Below are 17,589 nucleotides of genomic sequence, written 5' to 3'. Positions count from 1 at the left end.
ACGCAATTACAGTAATTTGAAGCTGGAGTTTTTCACAACCAAAAATGGGGGGGGATAATTTTTTCGGCGAGTACATTTGCATTTTTGCCATGTCCTAGTTTTTTCTTCCTTGACTTACTAGTCGAATAACTCATCGACAACTGTTGTTTGAAAATACGTAGGCGCAGGCTGTCGCATCCTACACATTATGTATACAGTATACAATATATGTACACGTGTTGCATTCTTCCGAAGTAAATTCGGCATATAGTACACAATACATGTATAATATAAATACAACTATGTATACTCGTGTAGAATCAATATGCAGAAATCGACAGATGCAATTTAGATCAGAAAATCTGTCCTCTCACTTGCTTCTAGCTTGTAACGGAGGTTACAGATTCCTGTACAACGTGCAAAAGCCACCTTTCTTAGATATTCTAGTGCAAGCAGCAACGATCTTAGCGTTACGGTCTGTAAACCACGAGTAGCAAGACGACGACGAGGAGTTTTTATACTTTTACTAAATTCCTATTCTCTCCTACACGTTCATTGTATGTCTATATTTGCGTAACATATACATGCAAATATGTAATATTCCCGACCTATACCATAGACGACATAATGTAATTCCGTGTGCGGTGTTTAATTAACCCTTTGAGTTCATAGTGCTAGGTATTTTTACCACCTATTTCGTATCCATTTTTTAAATATTTAGCAAACTCTTCAACGACTTCATGCGGTTTTTTGCTATTTCTGAGACTATTCTAATATGTCTTAAAGACTCAAGAGTAATTATTCCGATGTATCGTATTTTATTATTGTTATAACCAAATTGATTGAAAAAACGTGAAAATTGCAGAAATAATTCATTTGCAAGAAAATTTTCCTTGAAAGCATATAGATTATGTGATTTTGAGGTCACTGAATCATAATCTGAAGACAGATTTTGGATATTCAACGTGGCGGATCCAAAATGTCGGAAGAGTATTTCAAATTTCATCAAATCAAGACAATAAATTGCATGTAGAGGTTTTTGGGTCTCTGGTTGTGAATCTCAGGTTAAATTGTCGAAACTTAAGATGGCGCATCCAATATGGCGGACTAAAAGTTCAAATTCGAACGAACCCGGACTAAAATATGTTAAACGGGTTTTTGAGGTCGCTGATTATGAATCTAAGCAAGAAGATTTCGAAAATTCACAACGGCGTATCCAATACGGTAGACCGAATTTGTTAAATTCAGGTCATGGAGTGGATAAATTTTGAGATTTCATGGCAACTATTTGGATCCGCTATTTCAATTTTCATAATTAGACTTCGAATTCTCGTTATAAGCGACCCAACTCCTTTACTTAGATTTCTATAGAAATTTAATTAATTTTCCAAACTTGTGTTCTACATGCTGGATCCGTCACCTGAAATTTTCAAGATCTGATCTCAGATTCGTAAACAGTAACCCCGAAAACCCATTCATACAGTTTTTCGTCAATATCCGATGACATTTTAAATTTTATCTGTCATATTGGATCCAGATTTGGATGATTTTCTTAACCGTGCTGGATCAGCCGTCTTCAATTTTCCAAAACTGATTTCAGATTTGTAATCAGTCACCCTGAGAACTTGAAAAATAATATATTGTTATAAAAGTTGTTTCGGAACAACAATGTGTGAGTCAAAGGATTAAAACGCAGAGAAACGCGCGTTAACAATTTATTAACCGTGTGAATAATTAGAAAAATCGTAATTCCTTCGATCCTCCGCCCGTCGGATCAGCGTTACATTCGGGTAATATAGACGCTACGTGTAATTAAATTGTCAATCCCGCAGTAACTAGATCGCCTTTCTTCCTTCTTGTTCTTCCTCTTCTCCGACAACCAAGAAAGCGGACATCAAGGATGAAATTTAAAACCTTCACCGCTGCTGTACATACACCTTATTATTATACCTACGCTCGAACATCTCTCGAGTGTTTTCGTACACCTGGCGCGTTGCGTTGTTGTTGTTGTTTTGTGAGAATGAGGGTTTTACTAATACACAGCCAGAACAACAGCATGAACAACCGGTATCTCGTGCGATGTAAAACTAGAAGGGGCATAATAAAAAAAAAAAAGAAAAAGACGAGCTCGCTGGCGACGACCATGATTCTCAGAAGAAATGGAGAAAAACCGCGCACCGCCTCATAACTTTATACAATACACTTAAAATCATAAATTCGTATCAAACGTTCCATCGCGATGAGGATTCTTCGGTAAATTTCTCCTGTTTCTCACGTATCGTTAGAATAATATTGTATATAACAATTTGTCACCATCTACGACGATAGAACAATTCGAGAGAGTACGAGGTTAAAGTTAGTAACGTCGGCGTTACGAAAAATTGGGAAAAAAATCACTCTTTTCTTAATTTTACAATGATTTTTAAGGAACTAAGATGTCGAAATATGAGTGTGTGTCTTTCTGTAACGGTTTACTGAATTTCGGACAATTCCTAAATCGCGAAATAACTCATTTTCCTCAGCATGACTCGTTATGATAGTGTTCCTATAGCGTCAGTATGAAGAGAGAGAGAGAGTCGGATTGTTGCCGTAGTTCATCTCTCCCTTTCCACCCGACTCGACGCGACGGGACAAGTCTTCTTATTAAAGCGAGGCAATTATTTCTCTATTGGCGCACAATGGAGACACAACGACGACGCCGACGACGATAGTTTGTAGCCTCGAATGGAATTGAACTCTGGGGGGATCAAAATTACAGTATAGCTACTAGCCAATCCCAACGTACTTCACGAGGGTGCAACGAAGAGAAGAAAAGAGTGCCGGGCGATTGGCAACCCTGCACGAGATCTTCCGCCATCCTCCTCCTCCCTGGCCTATATGCAACTTGATAACTTTCTCTCTCTCTCTCTCTCCCGCACACTCACGGCCCTATTTATACGTGCATTTTATACTGCTATACCCCCGAACGACCCACCGACTCCCTTCTTCTGTTTCACGAATATGCGCGGAAGCGATCATCCTGGTCATCCTGGTTCATCTGCTTCACATACTCTCTTTGTGATTTGCTGATATTTGCATTAATTCGAAATTTGAACAGGTTCTAGCTGGCGGACAGACAGTATGATGATAACGACTCGAAGCTTCCGCGTTTCAATTGTACATTTTCAACAGTGGATATTACATGCCATAATAATGGAAAACGTTTGCAGGTATGTCAGGGGAAAAAGAGTCGACTGGCAGAGAGGCGTTTAGAAGATATTTTCCAAGATTCTCTCGAGGCTTATTACACCTGTATATGTCTCTTTTCCGCTCCGTGCTCCGTGTAGCCTCAGGGTAAATATTTACCCGGGCAAACAAGATTGCATGTATGGAAATTCATGCCTAAGGATGTATACATGTAGATACCGAGCGTAAATTTGAGGCAGCTGTTATGTCAAACAAGAGGAGTACACACACACGCATACGCGTGCGCGCGCAGCAGGAACGCTTTACAAGTTTTTGAGAAAAAAATTGTTTGAAAAAAAATAAATATATTGATAATTAGAAGATTCTCTCTCCGACCGATCTTTGAGCAGGAAATACAATCAATTCATACGCGTTGTATCATCAGGTATATTTTCACTAGATGATTAAACCCAGGAGAAAATTCGCGTTGCGAAAATCGACACGCAAGTTGTACATGCGAAACCGTATGTATGATGCGTAGATACTATGTATTACAACTTCCGTATGTAAACTGATATTTGTACGTTCTATTTGCTGCCTTTTTCAATCATATTACAAATCATTATTACAGAATACGATAATAAAATCTTGAGATTCTATATTACGTTAGGAATAACCAGAAGTTTTATTTGCGATTGTAATATTCTCAATCGACGAAAAAATAGAAGAAAACAGGCGAAGTGGGGAGCGATTTGATTGATGATTAGCGAATCGACTTAATTAGCGCGAATTTTGTATGAAATTCGAACGCAACGCTGTGATGGAATAAATGTACGTCGAACATATATTAAATTTGATTCAGCGATTGAATTACCTTGGCCGACGAACGTCAACAAAGCGAGCGAGATCAGCGCTACCCTCAACTCCATCGAAGGTACGTGTGTATAGCTTGGTCTTCTCCGATATTTTAATCCTGAAAAGATCTCACCAGCCTGCCCACCCACAATTACCTACACTTCTTCATCCGATCACTGAAAGGTAGCACGACTTATGTTCGACACACACATATCTAATTCAGCGCGAAATCACTGATATCTGTCACCACACTGCTGCTTGTTAGGTTTGTGTAACGATTCATTTTTATAGTCGTAGTAAACAACGATTTTGATTACCAAACATCACTAGCCAGCGATATAATTCCTCTGCACCATCCCGAGTTTCTTGGCTATCTGACGCGACGCCATTTTTGTAGAATATAGAGGCTCGCGCCAGCTCGCGCCAACACGGAAAAACCATGAACTAGAATGGTTTCCGAAATTCAATCATCGACAACGTCGCGAATACTAACGAGTAACGACACAGACCAGCGATCCGGTGGTGAAAATATAGTTAGACGAATCAAAGTACCTCACGGAATTTCGAAAACTTATTGATTGAGTGCGATTGACTGGCAATATTTTCGTCCTCGTTGTTTGTACATATTATTTATTTCTTTATGTTATATCGTGTTTCATTAACACATTCACCCGAATCGCGAGCTAACAATTCTACGTAGGGAAACCCTTGTTTGAACCAGCTGTACCCAGCCCCCTGACACTCACTACTGTTCGTATACTAAAAAATTGTACGCGTTTTGTCCCCCTTTTTTTAGTTCCTCTATGTGGCGCTAGTAGACTTTTGACACGCTCGCTCGCTCGCTGATCGCGCGCAAGCTTTTCAGACAACTACTAGCGCTACCAGTGGTGGAGATTGGCGGCAGAATCGAGGGACATTTTGCGAACCACTTTTAGCAGCATGTGTCAGGGGGCTGGCTGTACCCATTTGGCAACAGCAGTTACGTTTCTATCGGTGGTTGATATTTCGTGACGACGACAATGGGGGATTGACATCTTGATTGACTGTATCAAAATGAAATAAAACAGAGAGCGAGAGCGAGTGAACGAAAGGGAGTAGGAGCAAGAGAGCGAGAAAAAAGAACGAGCGGAGAGACCAGAAAAAAAGTGGGAGAGAAAAAAATTGAAGACAATATGGCCGCGCCTGGGTGTTATGGGTAGTGTGTGATATTCGAAAAGCCTGATATTCGCGACTGGTAAACAATAATGTGCCCGGAGTTGTGTTAACATTAACGTAGCCACTCTGACACATAAATTAACGAATGGGCGGGCAAGTTTATACGTAACGTTGGAAGGATGCTAGGCGTCGGGAGCGTGGTAAGTGCCGAGCGTTACCTCCTCTCCCACAAGTTTTACTACACATATCTATACTTACCACATACACACATCTATTTTTACGCATATTTCATCGATTTTATTCCCTATTCAATCGATTAACTGACTGAAAATGCATGGAATTAGAGAGACAAAAGAAATAAAAAAAAACATCACACAACGAATAAATACCCCCATATCACGCTCGGTTAGATAACGCCAAGACAATTTAAGTTTCGGCTAAAGTTATCCGTAATTTCTCATGCGATATATGGTGTCATAGGTACATGCATCACTTTTCCCTTTTGAATTCCCTCAATATTCTCTTATTATTATTATCATTATCATCATTAACATCATCATCATCATCATCATCATGATTGTTATTACTATTTTTGCTATCATTATTTTACAACGCAGTTGAACAAATTCCATCTTTGCTCTCACCTAGGTCAACGTTTACCGTTTTTTCCTCCACAATAACCCATTGAGATAAATCTACCTTAGGAGGGTTTCCTAATCCTTCATTGTTCGCTGATACTACGCGTCTAATAGTCGCGCAATTAAATGAATCCGTGACACTCCGCTGATCCTCGCAAATGACGCATTGGCATGGCTACTAGAGGTATGTAGATCCAGAAATTCTCCTCATACCCTTTTACGAATTACTAATTGTTATGCAAATATCATAGATACCTTTCACATATTGCTATTTACAGCACAACAATAGAAGAAATTGCAAACCTTTAATCATAAAGCTTTGTTGTTACCCTTTCTCAATTACTTGCAGAGTTAATTACTGAACATGAGTTGGAAATTGCTCACTTTGCAACCTTTGATGAACCGTCTCAAATCTCGCAAAATCCTTTCTCATTAGACCAACTGTCAGATTTGTTATTCATTGTTGTTTTATCTGAATAGAATTTACTTCCAGGCTTAAAAGAAGTCATCAAATTATCAGTCACCCTGTTTTATAGCTATTCAGAGCCCTTGTTAAGATTACATATGGAATAAGCTATTCAAAATGCATTGGGATAGAAATACGAAATATATTTCTCGTCAACCATGATGTAAAATTAACCAACACTTTGCTTTGGTTTAATTGCGTCAACCTGATACTAACTTTCCATTTCATTATTTAATTTTCACGACAATGTAGTAGTCGAGCATGTGTAGTGTTAAAATTCTACTCCCTTTAGCCGAATTCTCAGAATAACTTTTGAGTCTCTCTAACTATTCAAGTAACAAATATAATTTACTCCTTGTAAGAAAATCAAGTCTTATCATCAATATGTGATTTTTCATCGACGCGTTGAATTTGACTCAAAACCTGTCAAATCAGAATATCACCGTTGTTGAAACTTCTTCATTTCCATACATGTTGGCAGTCATGTTTGATTTCAAATTCAAGACATACATAGTTTGATCTCTCTTTATATATCGTCTGTTATCAATAAATGGCAAAACTGATCGCCTACAGATTTATATTGTTTAATATTACACACAAAAATATTGTGCCAAATGTATTATACGCCTGACTAATTCCTAGGGGTGGAAGGTAGCACTTTACTGAGACTTGGAGACTGACAGTGGTTAAAACACTGGAGAAAGACGGTGGAGCTTTGGAGGAGGGGGAGATGTCTGCTGGTACCCAAGGCGAGATTCGGGTCGGTCCATCCCACCAGGTTTGCCCGATTCTTTGGAAAAACCTCACTGCTTCATAGCTACCCTGCAAATATAATTAATATAATTCACGCATAACATCTAATAACTAATGAATGTACAAAAGATAATAATTGAGTATAAGTCAGCGGCAATAACAAAGTTTTTTTTTAACAACACAATCGCTTTCTCATCGCACTAACAATAGAACAATGCAAGTAAACTTGTATCGGCTGAATAAGAAGGAACTTCAACTTAGCAAAGTTTCACCGAATTCTGTTGAGCTATTTATGCCTTATGAAATTCAGCTTAGCACTTTGAATAAGCAAGCCGGTATACATGTGTGCATGACTAACTCGCTTTGGCAGTGGTGCTAACCGCGCGCTACCCTGAATTTTGGGTACAGGAGTTGGTTTCTTGCCAGGCCCGGTTGCCTGAGTACAGGCCGGGCATCCCTCCTGGAGATCTTCATCCGGATCCTGAGTTCTCCAAAGAACGTGAGGAACTACGATGGGTCCCGGCCATGGCTTTGGACGGAGATCTGTTGATGTACTTAAGAGCTGCCCGATCTATGGCTGCCTTTGCAGGAATGTGTGACGGCGGATCTCCCGATGACGGTTGTGTAGCTGCCTCGCGAGACGACACTACGATCAACGCTCTGGACATTTTACATGACTCTGGCTACGACCCTGGCAGGGCACTTCAAGCACTAGTCAAATGTCCCGTACCCAAAGGGATTGACAAAAAGTGGTCCGAAGAAGAAACTGTGAGTATATTGTCGAGGGGTGATTACATAGAACAGAATAATCGAAGGTCGATACTTAATAAATAATGTAATGTTCCCCATTTCAGAAACGTTTCGTAAAGGGTCTTCGTCAGTTTGGAAAGAATTTCTTTCGCATCAGGAAGGATTTACTGCCTCACAAAGATACGGTGATTATGAATGTGAACTAATATCTTGAGACGCGTACAATAGTTGGTTAAAAGAAGAAAAAAAAGAGGGGGAAACTGGTTTATGTTGGGAATTTTTTGCTCCGTTTAGCCTGAACTAGTCGAGTTCTACTACCTGTGGAAGAAGACGCCTGGCGCGAATAATAACCGACCCCACAGACGACGCAGGCAAGGTTCATTGCGCAGAATTCGAAACACTCGTAACTCTCGGGCTGGTACTCCCAAGGAGGAGATACCAACCCCAACAAAGGACACTTCTCCCGTGGCGCCAAACCCCAAGGAGCCAGCATCCGAACCAGAAATAGCACCTGTCGGCACGCCAGCTAGCAATAATCCAGGTGGCGAAGTCAGTTCAGTTACGGAAGATGATAATTCGGAAGAGGATAGCGATTCCAGGGACACGAATACAAACGGGACTGCGCAATCCTGTCAACACTGCTTTTCGACCAATTCAAAAGACTACCAGATCGCTGGTAAGGACAGGTTGTTACTTTGCGCCGAATGTCGCGCGCATTTGAAGAAAACCGGAGAACTTCCACCTGCTCCTCCGTACCTCTTTCGCCCAGTGCCGGCCGAATCTCCCGACAGTCCAGGCAGGATGAGAACTCGCAATAAGGCCAAAGAAACGCCGAGACCCGCACGACCAAGGAGAGCCGGTGGAACCGATACGCCTGATCAGGAGAAACAGCAACAGCAGCAACAGACTCCGGATAAGACAAAGAAGAAATCATCTGGCAAATCAGAGACACCGAGAAAGGGACAGAAACGTTCACAAGCCGACGATCCTGAGGAGGACAAGGAATTGCAGAAGCGTAAGCGTGGCGAGAGACCGGAAAGTCCATCCGAATCTCTTACTACGGACAGTAACTCGTTGATGGATGAACCTGAGCGGGAGACCGAGGGTGAAACGAACGATAATCATTTAGTCCCGGTTGCCGTCCAAGTCGACGAACCTCCCAGTCCTGTTTTAACCACGCCGGAAGAAGCGCTGGAACCAACTCCAGTTTCAACGCCGGGTCCACCACCCATTCAAAGTTTGCCGATATCGGTTCCGGTTATTCACGCCATAGAAAAAAAACCGATCGTAGAAGAATTGCCAGAGACCAAAGAACAGTTGGAAGAAATGCCGATGATGATGAACCAGCCTTTGAAATTGGTTGAGGTCCTTCCTCATATGGAGAGAAACATGTCCCCGGTCGTCGAAGATTCCAAGGAAATGATTCAGCCCATGAATGCCGGCAACCAGCAGCCAATGAACAACATCGGCGACATCGGTCCCTGTATACGAAATTTATCACAACCTGGTATGGTGAGCGGCCAGAATTGTGCCCCGAACTTGCAGACTCTTCAGGTACCCCCTCAACCTCCGCAAGTCATGCCCCTAAATATGCAGCATCCCCTGCCAAATATACCGGCTAGCCAAAACGTACCGCAGAATTTATCCCAAAATCTGCACGTATCGTCAAATTTAGCTCAAAATATGGGAAACCCCCAGAACATGGTCGGCCCTTCGAGTATGGGGAATCCCCACGGAATACAGCAGAACATGTCTGCGTCCTCGCTTAATCTTAGCATACCCCAAAACCTCTCCACCAACATCTCGCAGATACCGCAACTATCGAATTCGCCGCAGCCCTTAGGCCTGCCCGTTTTACCTCCTGACATCAGAATGCCGGAGAGAATAGCCGAGGATAGAATGCCACAGGAGAGACACAGGGACAGCAGAATGCACGACAGAATGTCGGACAGGCTACAGGAACAGCGGCAAGACGGAAACGGAGAACTGGATAGAACCGAGCCTCAGAATTTGTTCCAGCCGATTCCTCCGCCCCAGAGTATGATGCCCTTGGAGAAGCCTCCGACCATCGCACCTTATTCATTGGTACCCACGCCCCCTATGGAACCACAGAATTTGAAGATAAAGCAGGAAATTATTCCTCCTGAACCTGACCCGTTGCAGAGCTTGAAAGAGGTGAAAGTCCCTGGATTTCAAACTGGATTCCCTGGCCCAAGTTTGGAAAACATCAAGAAGGATCCCGATAGCTCAAGCAAGCCCCCGACGCCCAGCAAACATCCTTTGGTGCAAAATAGCCAACAGGTTGCTCAGATTCAGTCGGTTGCCGCTTCCCCAACTCCGAGTTTGCCACCGCCACCGACGTCCATTCCGCAGCCAGTGATGCACCCCTCGCAGCAGCCGAGTCCGCACATGGCTCACCCATTCCATCCTCACCACCCGTTCATTCATCACTCGTTGTTAGCAGCAATGCATCCCTACCATCACGGCGGAATGGCTTACCCCGGTTATCCACCTGTCGGATCGTATCCCCCATTCCCTGCCTATCCTTACGGCCCAGTTCCTCATGCTATTCCGCCCCCTTCTCCACAAAGAAGCCAAGAGAGCACGACGATGATGACTGCTCATCACTCCAGCACTAGCTCCAGCGTTACTAGAGACGAGGGTGATAATTTGATCGCCACACATCATCACTCGTCCAGTATGCATCAGGCAACGACGTTGCATCACGACAAACTTCTGACTATATCCTCACATAGTTCGCACAGTCATTCGCATAGCCAATCTTCGCACAGCTCTCACAATGCTCAACGGAAGCCCGCTCTTGTGTCGGCCTGTTTAACGTCTAGCAGCTCTGTCCACCATCATCATCGACCGCCTCAGCTGCAGCCTCCTATTCCGCCGGAGCCGAAACCTGAGCCAGAAATGGTGGAACCTGAGCCTGAGGAGCCTCCAAGTCCTCGGGGCCCGTCACCGGAGCCGCAGATGGAGGATTCTGAGTGTCACAGATCTCAGTCAGCCATTTTTCTCCGGCATTGGAATCGCGGTGAGAATAATTCTTGCACTAGGACTGATCTTACATTCAAACCGGTACCGGATTCAAAACTGGCGAGAAAACGTGAAGAGAGAACAAGGAAGGAGAGGGAACGTGAGGCAGAGAGGGAGCGAGATAGAGCAGCCGCTCAACAGGTTAGAAAAATGTCAACTCCCGAAAAACAACCGGAGCCTTGCAAGCCACCAAGTCGAGGGCCTCTAGAACCTGTTGTATCTCCTTACGACCGCTACGCGGCTAGGCCAGGATCTTACGTTGACACCCCAGCGCTTAGGCAGTTGTCCGAATACGCGAGACCTCACGCTGCATTTTCCCCTGCGAGGCATCCTGGTCCACCTGATCCGATGTTGCACTACATGTATGGTCCGGTAGCGAGGGAGCGCCTCGAATTGGAACATCTGGAGCGGGAAAAAAGAGAGCGGGAAATCAGGGAGCTCAGAGATCGCGAACTAAACGACAGGTTCAAGGAGGAACTGCTCAAGGGAGGCCCCAGGTCCATACCTGGTAGTGTGGATCCGCACTGGCTGGAAATGCATCGACGATACGCCGCTGCTGCTGGTCTCGCTGGTCCCGGTCCTTCCGGTCCTCCCCAAGCATTACATCAGTTCAGTCTCTACGGCGCTCCTCCAGGTCCTAGCCAATTGGAAAGGGAACGTTTAGAACGATTAGGTACGAAACATTGTTCTTATCATTCTGTTTCTAACTCAGTGGCTCTTTGAAGTGGCAGAAACGGTATCTTGCAACGTTTGTAGCGCTAATGTTCAATCAGAGACGTGTGTCCATGATTGATTCTCATTAAAGTCTACATAACTTCGCTTCTGAATCTCAGTAAAGTTCATGAAAAAATGCAATGCAATCGATAAGTTACTTTTGCTAAAAAAAGACACTGAGTTTTGAAATTGATTTGCTGTTGTTGAAGAATTAGTCCAGGGGATATAAATATCTCGTTAGAAATTGTGTTTGGAAAACTCATGTGCCGCAAAGGAATATTTTGCAGTGAAATGTCCGAAGGTTTTACGTGTTATCATACTTCGTTATTACCACATTCACTTTGGACACGCTCTTTTTAAAACATATCCTCTTGAGATGTATATACCCCCTTGGATGTGATGTAGATACATGATAATTTCCAGTAGCAGTAGTACAATAGTCTTCTACATGTGTAGTGGATAAGGTTTTAGGTTTCAAGCAGTGAAATAACATCCAAATTACGTTTTTCATGGGGATTAATATTTTATTATACCTGCTACCGTTACCTTGACTCACGTCGTTTCAATCGAAGCAATCGATACATTATTGAGAATTATCTTTACTCGTATTCTTAGCCAAAAATGTTGCAGCTTAGTAGTCATTGGAAGAATACTTTGTTGATAATTGAAGCTCAAATCTGTAAATGTTTACGCATATATGTTATAAACTCTTGTGAAAAGTCTTTTTTACCTGTCTTGTTACATATTCAGCTTTGTAGAGATCCCGCTTGTTGATAACGTGGGCCTTGTGATGTTATTTGAAACCGACATGTCGCAGTTGAAGGGAAACTAACTCCTATGGCGTCATCAAGTTACCAATTAAGTCTCAAAGAAATGTGTTTCCTTGAAGTATCTGTAAATGAAATACCCACCCCTTGTATCGAATTCTGATAAACACACGGAATTGGATCAGAAATTGATGATGAATATTGGAAATATGACGATGAGTTGAAATTTCCGAGCTTCCTTATTTCCACCCCCATAAAACCAGTGAGTAGGGTTATTTCACGGAGGCGCTGTCGGGTTTAGGGATACCGACGGCAGCCGGCGGGGGGCCAGCAGGGGGAGGGGGCGGTCATCCAGCTCACCATCACGGCCAGCTGGACGAGCGGCTGGCTCTGGCTGCTGACCCGATGGTCCGGTTACAGATGGCTGGCATCTCGCCCGAGTATCACGCTCACACTCACGCGCATACGCACGCGCACACTCACTTGCACCTACATCCGGGACAGCAGCAGGCCGCTCAGCAACAGGCTCAGCAACAGCAGGAAGCAGCTGCTGCTGCCGCTGGATTCCCCCTGCCTGGTAGGTGATAGGATCTTCGACGTTAGTTAACCAACAAAAATCTCTATCCCGTGCCGAATTTCTCAAAATTTCAGCCCGCGTCTTAATCCTAATCATGTAATATTACTACTAGTATTTATTCTAATTGTACAACAACATTCACAGAACAGAAATGACCTCCCCTCCCACCACTCCTCCCTCATGTCGACGAATTATTAACCGTAACATAATTCTTCCCAAATTTAGTCCTTGCTCTGCAATTGAGTCATTTCATTTTTGTTTCACGCAGCCGCCGCTGGCGCTAATTACCCCAGGCCAGGACTCATGTCTCGTGATCCCTCGCTCGGCCTGCATCCTGCCGATCTCCTTGGTCGACCTTATGCTGAAATGGCTGTGCATCAGGAACAGCTTCAGCGTCACTTAATGATGGAGCGTGAACGTTATCCTCATCATCCTTCGTTTGTTGCCCATCACGAAGACTACCTAAGGTTTGTGTTGTAAGAAAAAATCGTACCTCTTATTCCTATTAATAATAAGCGATCAATTCTTGACGCAAGACACTAAATGTTATTCTCCTGGTTCCACGTTAATAAAACACGTTTTTTTGTTTGCTTTTCTTTCCCTTTTCTTTTTTTTTTTTTTTTCCTCCCTAGGCAACAACGTGAACGTGAGTTAAAGGTACGCGCTTTGGAAGAAGCTGCGCGAGGATCACGGCCTTGAGTAAATTTCTATTTCTATTTTAATTGTTTTGAAAAGTTAGGGACGCAAGTAGCATAGTTATAAGAAAGTATGCATGTCATTATGCTAGTAAAATGCAAAAATTTTTTACGAACTTTTGTACATTTATTTCTTTTTTTTTTTCTCTTTACAAACAACTCAAAGCAATGTACGGTTGTATAGCACACGCGCTGAGACAGCGATATTCGTCAGCTGTCTTTACCACTGCCTTCTTTTATCGTTATACCATAAGAATTTGACACATTCACAAATAGATATTATCTTCATTGGACGAATCACGACAGTTTTTGTCTTTTTTTCTCCTTTCACAATGTAACTGTTCAAGTTAAAATGTAATAATTGAGACTCGCGAACAAAGTCTAAACACAGGGTTAATTACTTTTTTCGGGAATTCGCAGAAATTCTAGTGGTAAATTTTTTTTGCGTACTTTCCTAACGTTAACGCTTTTTAATTTATTTTTAGTACTCTGAAAAAAGAAATTTTCTAACCAAGCTTGATTAAAATTTGATTTATTCAAGTGCTCGGCAAATGGCATTCGGTAATGCTAAACAATCATGTGTAAAGTATTATTTTGTTCAGTTTCAAGTTTTCAAGATGAGAACTAGCACAGTGACATAATACCGTATAATAATTATTACCTAGTAATATAAAATAATGAATATATATAGTAATAATCATGATAATGTTTGAACGAAACAAAATGATTGAGCAATGTTATTTATTTTTTTATTTACAAACGATGCAGATAGCAGATAGCAGAATAAGGATTGCCGGAATATTTTTTAATTAGCAAAAAAAAAAAAAACTAATAAAACTTCAGTACAGCTCTGTACCGTATACAACACAATAATAGGAATAATAATAAGAATAATAGTATTGATAAGAATAATGATAGTGAGTATAATCACACAGAAAATATACATATACATACATATTATTATATCATAATAGCAAAAAATTACTTTACATGAACATGAATACCTACATACAAACATACATGATTATACGTATACATAGAAAACAAGTAACGTAAAAAAGGGGAGATAAAGAACACAATTTAAATTACCTAAGTAAAATTATTTGATAGAAAAAACAGCTGATGCGTGTGCAAATGATTGCAGTATCTGTAGTCATTGGGTGAAAAAGTACCAACAAACCATAAGGAAGAAAAATATTTATCAAAAGAAAAAAACAAAACAAGGAAGAAGGAAGCTATAATACTGTATTGTATGTACCGAATGGTTTAACTTTAAATTTTATAAAAATACATGAATACTTCGACCGAAGAGCCACTATTCTCTAATTAGTTTAGCAGATGCTTTTTTTTGGAGTCGCTGCCGCCAGCGCCGCTGGTTGGTCCCTTGTTTTTATTGAGTGTAATGTGAGATGCAGACTCTGACCACTTGTGGGAGTCTCACCCACACCCCATGGCTTACCATCATTTTACTACGTTTCCGCATGTGCGTGTATGCGTACATGGGTATTACACACATGAACATGTGGTACACACATGTCAGCATGGCCTGGGGGGGGGGGGAGCAGATGAAAACGAGGATAGCGCATAGTAGATGCCTTACTCATTCATAAATCAGCCTTCCTAAAGCAAAGAGCATCTCGTAACAATTCATTCGAAGTATCACACTGAGTCTTAAACCAGCTAAGCTGTTTAATAACCAAGTTTGTTCATTTGGTCATCATTATCGCAAAGGAGAGGGAAAGAAAGCTAGGAATGGCTGCTAGGAAAAGAGATGAACCTGGTAAACAACGGTATCAAGCTAACGCTAGAGAACGTGACCGAACACATAGGTAATAATTGATTCCAATTATCTATATTTGCCTGTGTTGATAAGCATGCTGGTTACGTTAAGTATACCGTGAATTAATTTTCTATCCATTATGACAGTTTTCTTTTCTTTTTTTTTATCCCTATACTGCGAGACAATCTATTCAACGGAACAGAGGTCTTTCTTTTACCCTTAGATTCGATGGAAATAATTTGTGTGTAAGTGGTTTTTTGATGATTCATTTTGACAAAAAAACTGAAAAATAAGTACGTGGACACGAATTGTGTGGCTTTTTCTTCTGTATTTATAGTCGCAGTGCATATATTGCGACGATCAAATAATTCAACGTGACTGGAACTGAACGTGCGGCATATACCTATGTTTTATTTATATTTATGATACAATAACGGACGTGTACAGCTCACCTATGTGCAGTATCTACATGTGAATAATGCTGTGAAAGAACTAAGGGCGGGAGGAGTAAAATGAATAAATATCACGATTTCGATTGCTCTTAATCAATGATTCGACATAATCGGAACTAAAGAATCGAATGTTAAAATTGCAACATTAAATATGAGGTTATCACATGCACGCGTATTTATAAAGTTTTTTATCGTTGGTAGAATATTTGATAAACGTAAAAGATCTCTGCTCTGTCGATTTATAGAATTTCGAGAAAACCTGCAGCTATCGACTTTATTGTTTTTTAAATTATCTAAAATTTCAAATGACAAAAAAATAGTCTATTGCGCTTAGTATAGAAACGTATTTCAAATGAAAACAAATGCAGGTTCACAACTCAAGAATCGCAATCTTCACTGTGCAGCGTAAATACAGCGTTCACCGCCCTTAGGACATTGATACCTACTGAACCTGCAGATAGAAAATTATCTAAAATCGAAACGTTGCGACTGGCAAGCAGCTACATCAGCCACTTAGGAGCTGTACTAATTGTCGGTGCTGCTGATCAGCCCTGCTTACGCTTAGAGGAAAATCATTTACGATCATCAACGTTGAACAATTCGTGGGGTAGTAATGAAACTCATACAGGCCGACCCCAGGTCTGCACTTTTTGCCTCGCTACGCACAAAAAATACGTAAGTGTAGTTGTTTCACGAAAATATAACGATAATCGCGATACGATTAGAATGTGCACGGAATTCTGTATTTGTTGTTTGATGACATGAAATTTTCCGGTATATGCAGTGAACCATGAAAATTTGAGGAATGAAACCGGAATAAACAAGTTTTGTGTTTTTCAGAATTTGAACGTCGCTTCTCAAACAATCACGGACTGTCAGAGTCAAGAAGGTGCGCAATACATTATACTTCCGTCGAGTTCGTCATCGTATTTCGACTTGAATCCGATATATTAAGTATAAGATTTTATAAAAATGCACGATAGATACACGAGCGAATGTATATTAATTGTAAATACGATTACAAATGTAACGACAGTAACGTATCTACCCTAATGTTGACTCAGTTTTCGAGAAAGAAAAGACAGTCGGATAAGAAAAATGCACCAACGCACTTTCGGCGATATTTGTTTTGGTCTCTCGCATAGCCGACAATGCAGTGAGGAAAGACGTTTTGGTGTTACTCTCCGTTCTCGTTTGCCGTTCCACATTTCAGTGTTTTTATTTGGTTATTTATCACCTGTAGCAAGAAATTGGAATAATGTTTGTCGCAGAAAATAACCGCCGTTCATGGTCGGAGCGTCACTAGGTGAGATTATATATTTTTTTTCAAATTTATGCCATTTTTCCGGTTTTCATAGCAACCGTGGTAAAACTAACTGGGTTCACCATTATGCCAAAGATTTTTCAAAAGAGGTAATAAACAAATGTTGCAAAAATTAAATCAGCCAATCTTTTCTACTGTTTATTTTTTATCGTACTTAATACAATCAATTTATAAGCAATATTTAACTCGTCAATCTTCTTATTCCTTTACTTCTATTTATTTCACGTATACATCACATTGCATGATAAGTTTACTCATGAATTAGACATTTTTCAATCTGTACTGTCTATTTTCTATTTCATTGTGTGTAATCACAAATTACGCAAGCTAATTAGGTATGCGGACCCTATGTCAGGGTGTCATTGACCCTTTAAGAGACCATCAAATAATAAGAATGGTAGAAAATACTTAATCGGTTGAAAAGTTGCTCGCATGTTAATGACCGAAAAATGACTATCGTATTTTGAATATTCG

The 17,589-nt window shown here is 41.2% G+C and overlaps 3 protein-coding genes across 14 annotated transcripts in view; 2 read left to right on the top strand and 1 right to left on the bottom strand.

The window, feature by feature from the left end:
• fra (neogenin protein frazzled) overlaps positions 1-4,379 on the bottom strand; it is a 41,493-nt gene extending 37,114 nt beyond the window's left edge. For all 5 annotated transcript variants that reach the window (XM_069134951.1, XM_046622917.2, XM_046622913.1 and 2 more), the window contains exon 1: positions 4,019-4,379. In XM_069134951.1, the coding sequence (XP_068991052.1) occupies positions 4,019-4,073 (55 nt within the window). In that variant the 5' untranslated portion in view covers positions 4,074-4,379. The remainder of the gene's footprint in view (positions 1-4,018) is intronic.
• A 656-nt stretch (positions 4,380-5,035) lies between these two features.
• On the top strand, positions 5,036-14,868 carry LOC124215939 (arginine-glutamic acid dipeptide repeats protein). 7 transcript variants are annotated; one of them, XM_046619884.1, is made up of 9 exons: positions 5,036-5,354; positions 5,803-5,976; positions 6,901-7,036; positions 7,438-7,779; positions 7,866-7,946; positions 8,056-11,479; positions 12,589-12,864; positions 13,133-13,340; positions 13,497-14,868. In XM_046619884.1, exons 3-9 carry the CDS (start codon positions 6,989-6,991, stop codon positions 13,561-13,563), a joined length of 4,446 nt encoding a protein of 1,481 aa, XP_046475840.1. In that variant the 5' UTR covers positions 5,036-5,354; positions 5,803-5,976; positions 6,901-6,988; the 3' UTR covers positions 13,564-14,868. The 7 variants fall into 7 exon arrangements, with proteins under 7 accessions (XP_046475840.1, XP_046475837.1, XP_046475838.1 ...); XM_046619881.1 differs by having other exon boundaries at positions 7,420-7,779; XM_046619883.1 differs by having other exon boundaries at positions 5,037-5,354; positions 7,420-7,779; positions 13,133-13,331.
• On the top strand, positions 13,497-17,285 carry LOC124215948 (basic helix-loop-helix transcription factor scleraxis). 2 transcript variants are annotated; one of them, XM_046619912.2, is made up of 4 exons: positions 13,497-13,563; positions 15,291-15,388; positions 16,196-16,466; positions 16,632-17,285. In XM_046619912.2, exons 2-4 carry the CDS (start codon positions 15,312-15,314, stop codon positions 16,743-16,745), a joined length of 462 nt encoding a protein of 153 aa, XP_046475868.1. In that variant the 5' UTR covers positions 13,497-13,563; positions 15,291-15,311; the 3' UTR covers positions 16,746-17,285. The 2 variants fall into 2 exon arrangements, with proteins under 2 accessions (XP_046475868.1, XP_046475867.1); XM_046619911.2 differs by having other exon boundaries at positions 16,160-16,466; positions 16,632-17,284.
• The last annotated feature ends 304 nt before the right edge of the window (positions 17,286-17,589 follow it).

Source organism: Neodiprion pinetum, chromosome 4 (genome assembly GCF_021155775.2).
Source record: "Neodiprion pinetum isolate iyNeoPine1 chromosome 4, iyNeoPine1.2, whole genome shotgun sequence".
Lineage (NCBI taxonomy): Eukaryota > Metazoa > Arthropoda > Insecta > Hymenoptera > Diprionidae > Neodiprion > Neodiprion pinetum.
The sequence above is the reverse complement of the archived record's forward strand: the minus strand, read 5'-3'. Positions and strand labels throughout refer to the sequence as shown.

Bases quoted from the DNA above. Each gene is read 5' to 3' on its own strand.
- LOC124215948 (XM_046619911.2), top strand. From the start codon at position 15,312: ATGGCTGCTAGGAAAAGAGATGAACCTGGTAAACAACGGTATCAAGCT. The intron at 15,389-16,159 runs GTAATAATTGAT...AAACAAATGCAG, and splicing joins GAACGTGACCGAACACATAG to GTTCACAACTCAAGAATCGC. The intron at 16,467-16,631 runs GTAAGTGTAGTT...TGTGTTTTTCAG, and splicing joins TCGCTACGCACAAAAAATAC to AATTTGAACGTCGCTTCTCA.
- LOC124215939 (XM_046619882.1), top strand. From the start codon at position 6,989: ATGTCTGCTGGTACCCAAGGCGAGATTCGGGTCGGTCCATCCCACCAG. The intron at 7,780-7,865 runs GTGAGTATATTG...TCCCCATTTCAG, and splicing joins AGTGGTCCGAAGAAGAAACT to AAACGTTTCGTAAAGGGTCT. The intron at 13,341-13,496 runs GTAAGAAAAAAT...TTTCCTCCCTAG, and splicing joins GACTACCTAAGGTTTGTGTT to GCAACAACGTGAACGTGAGT.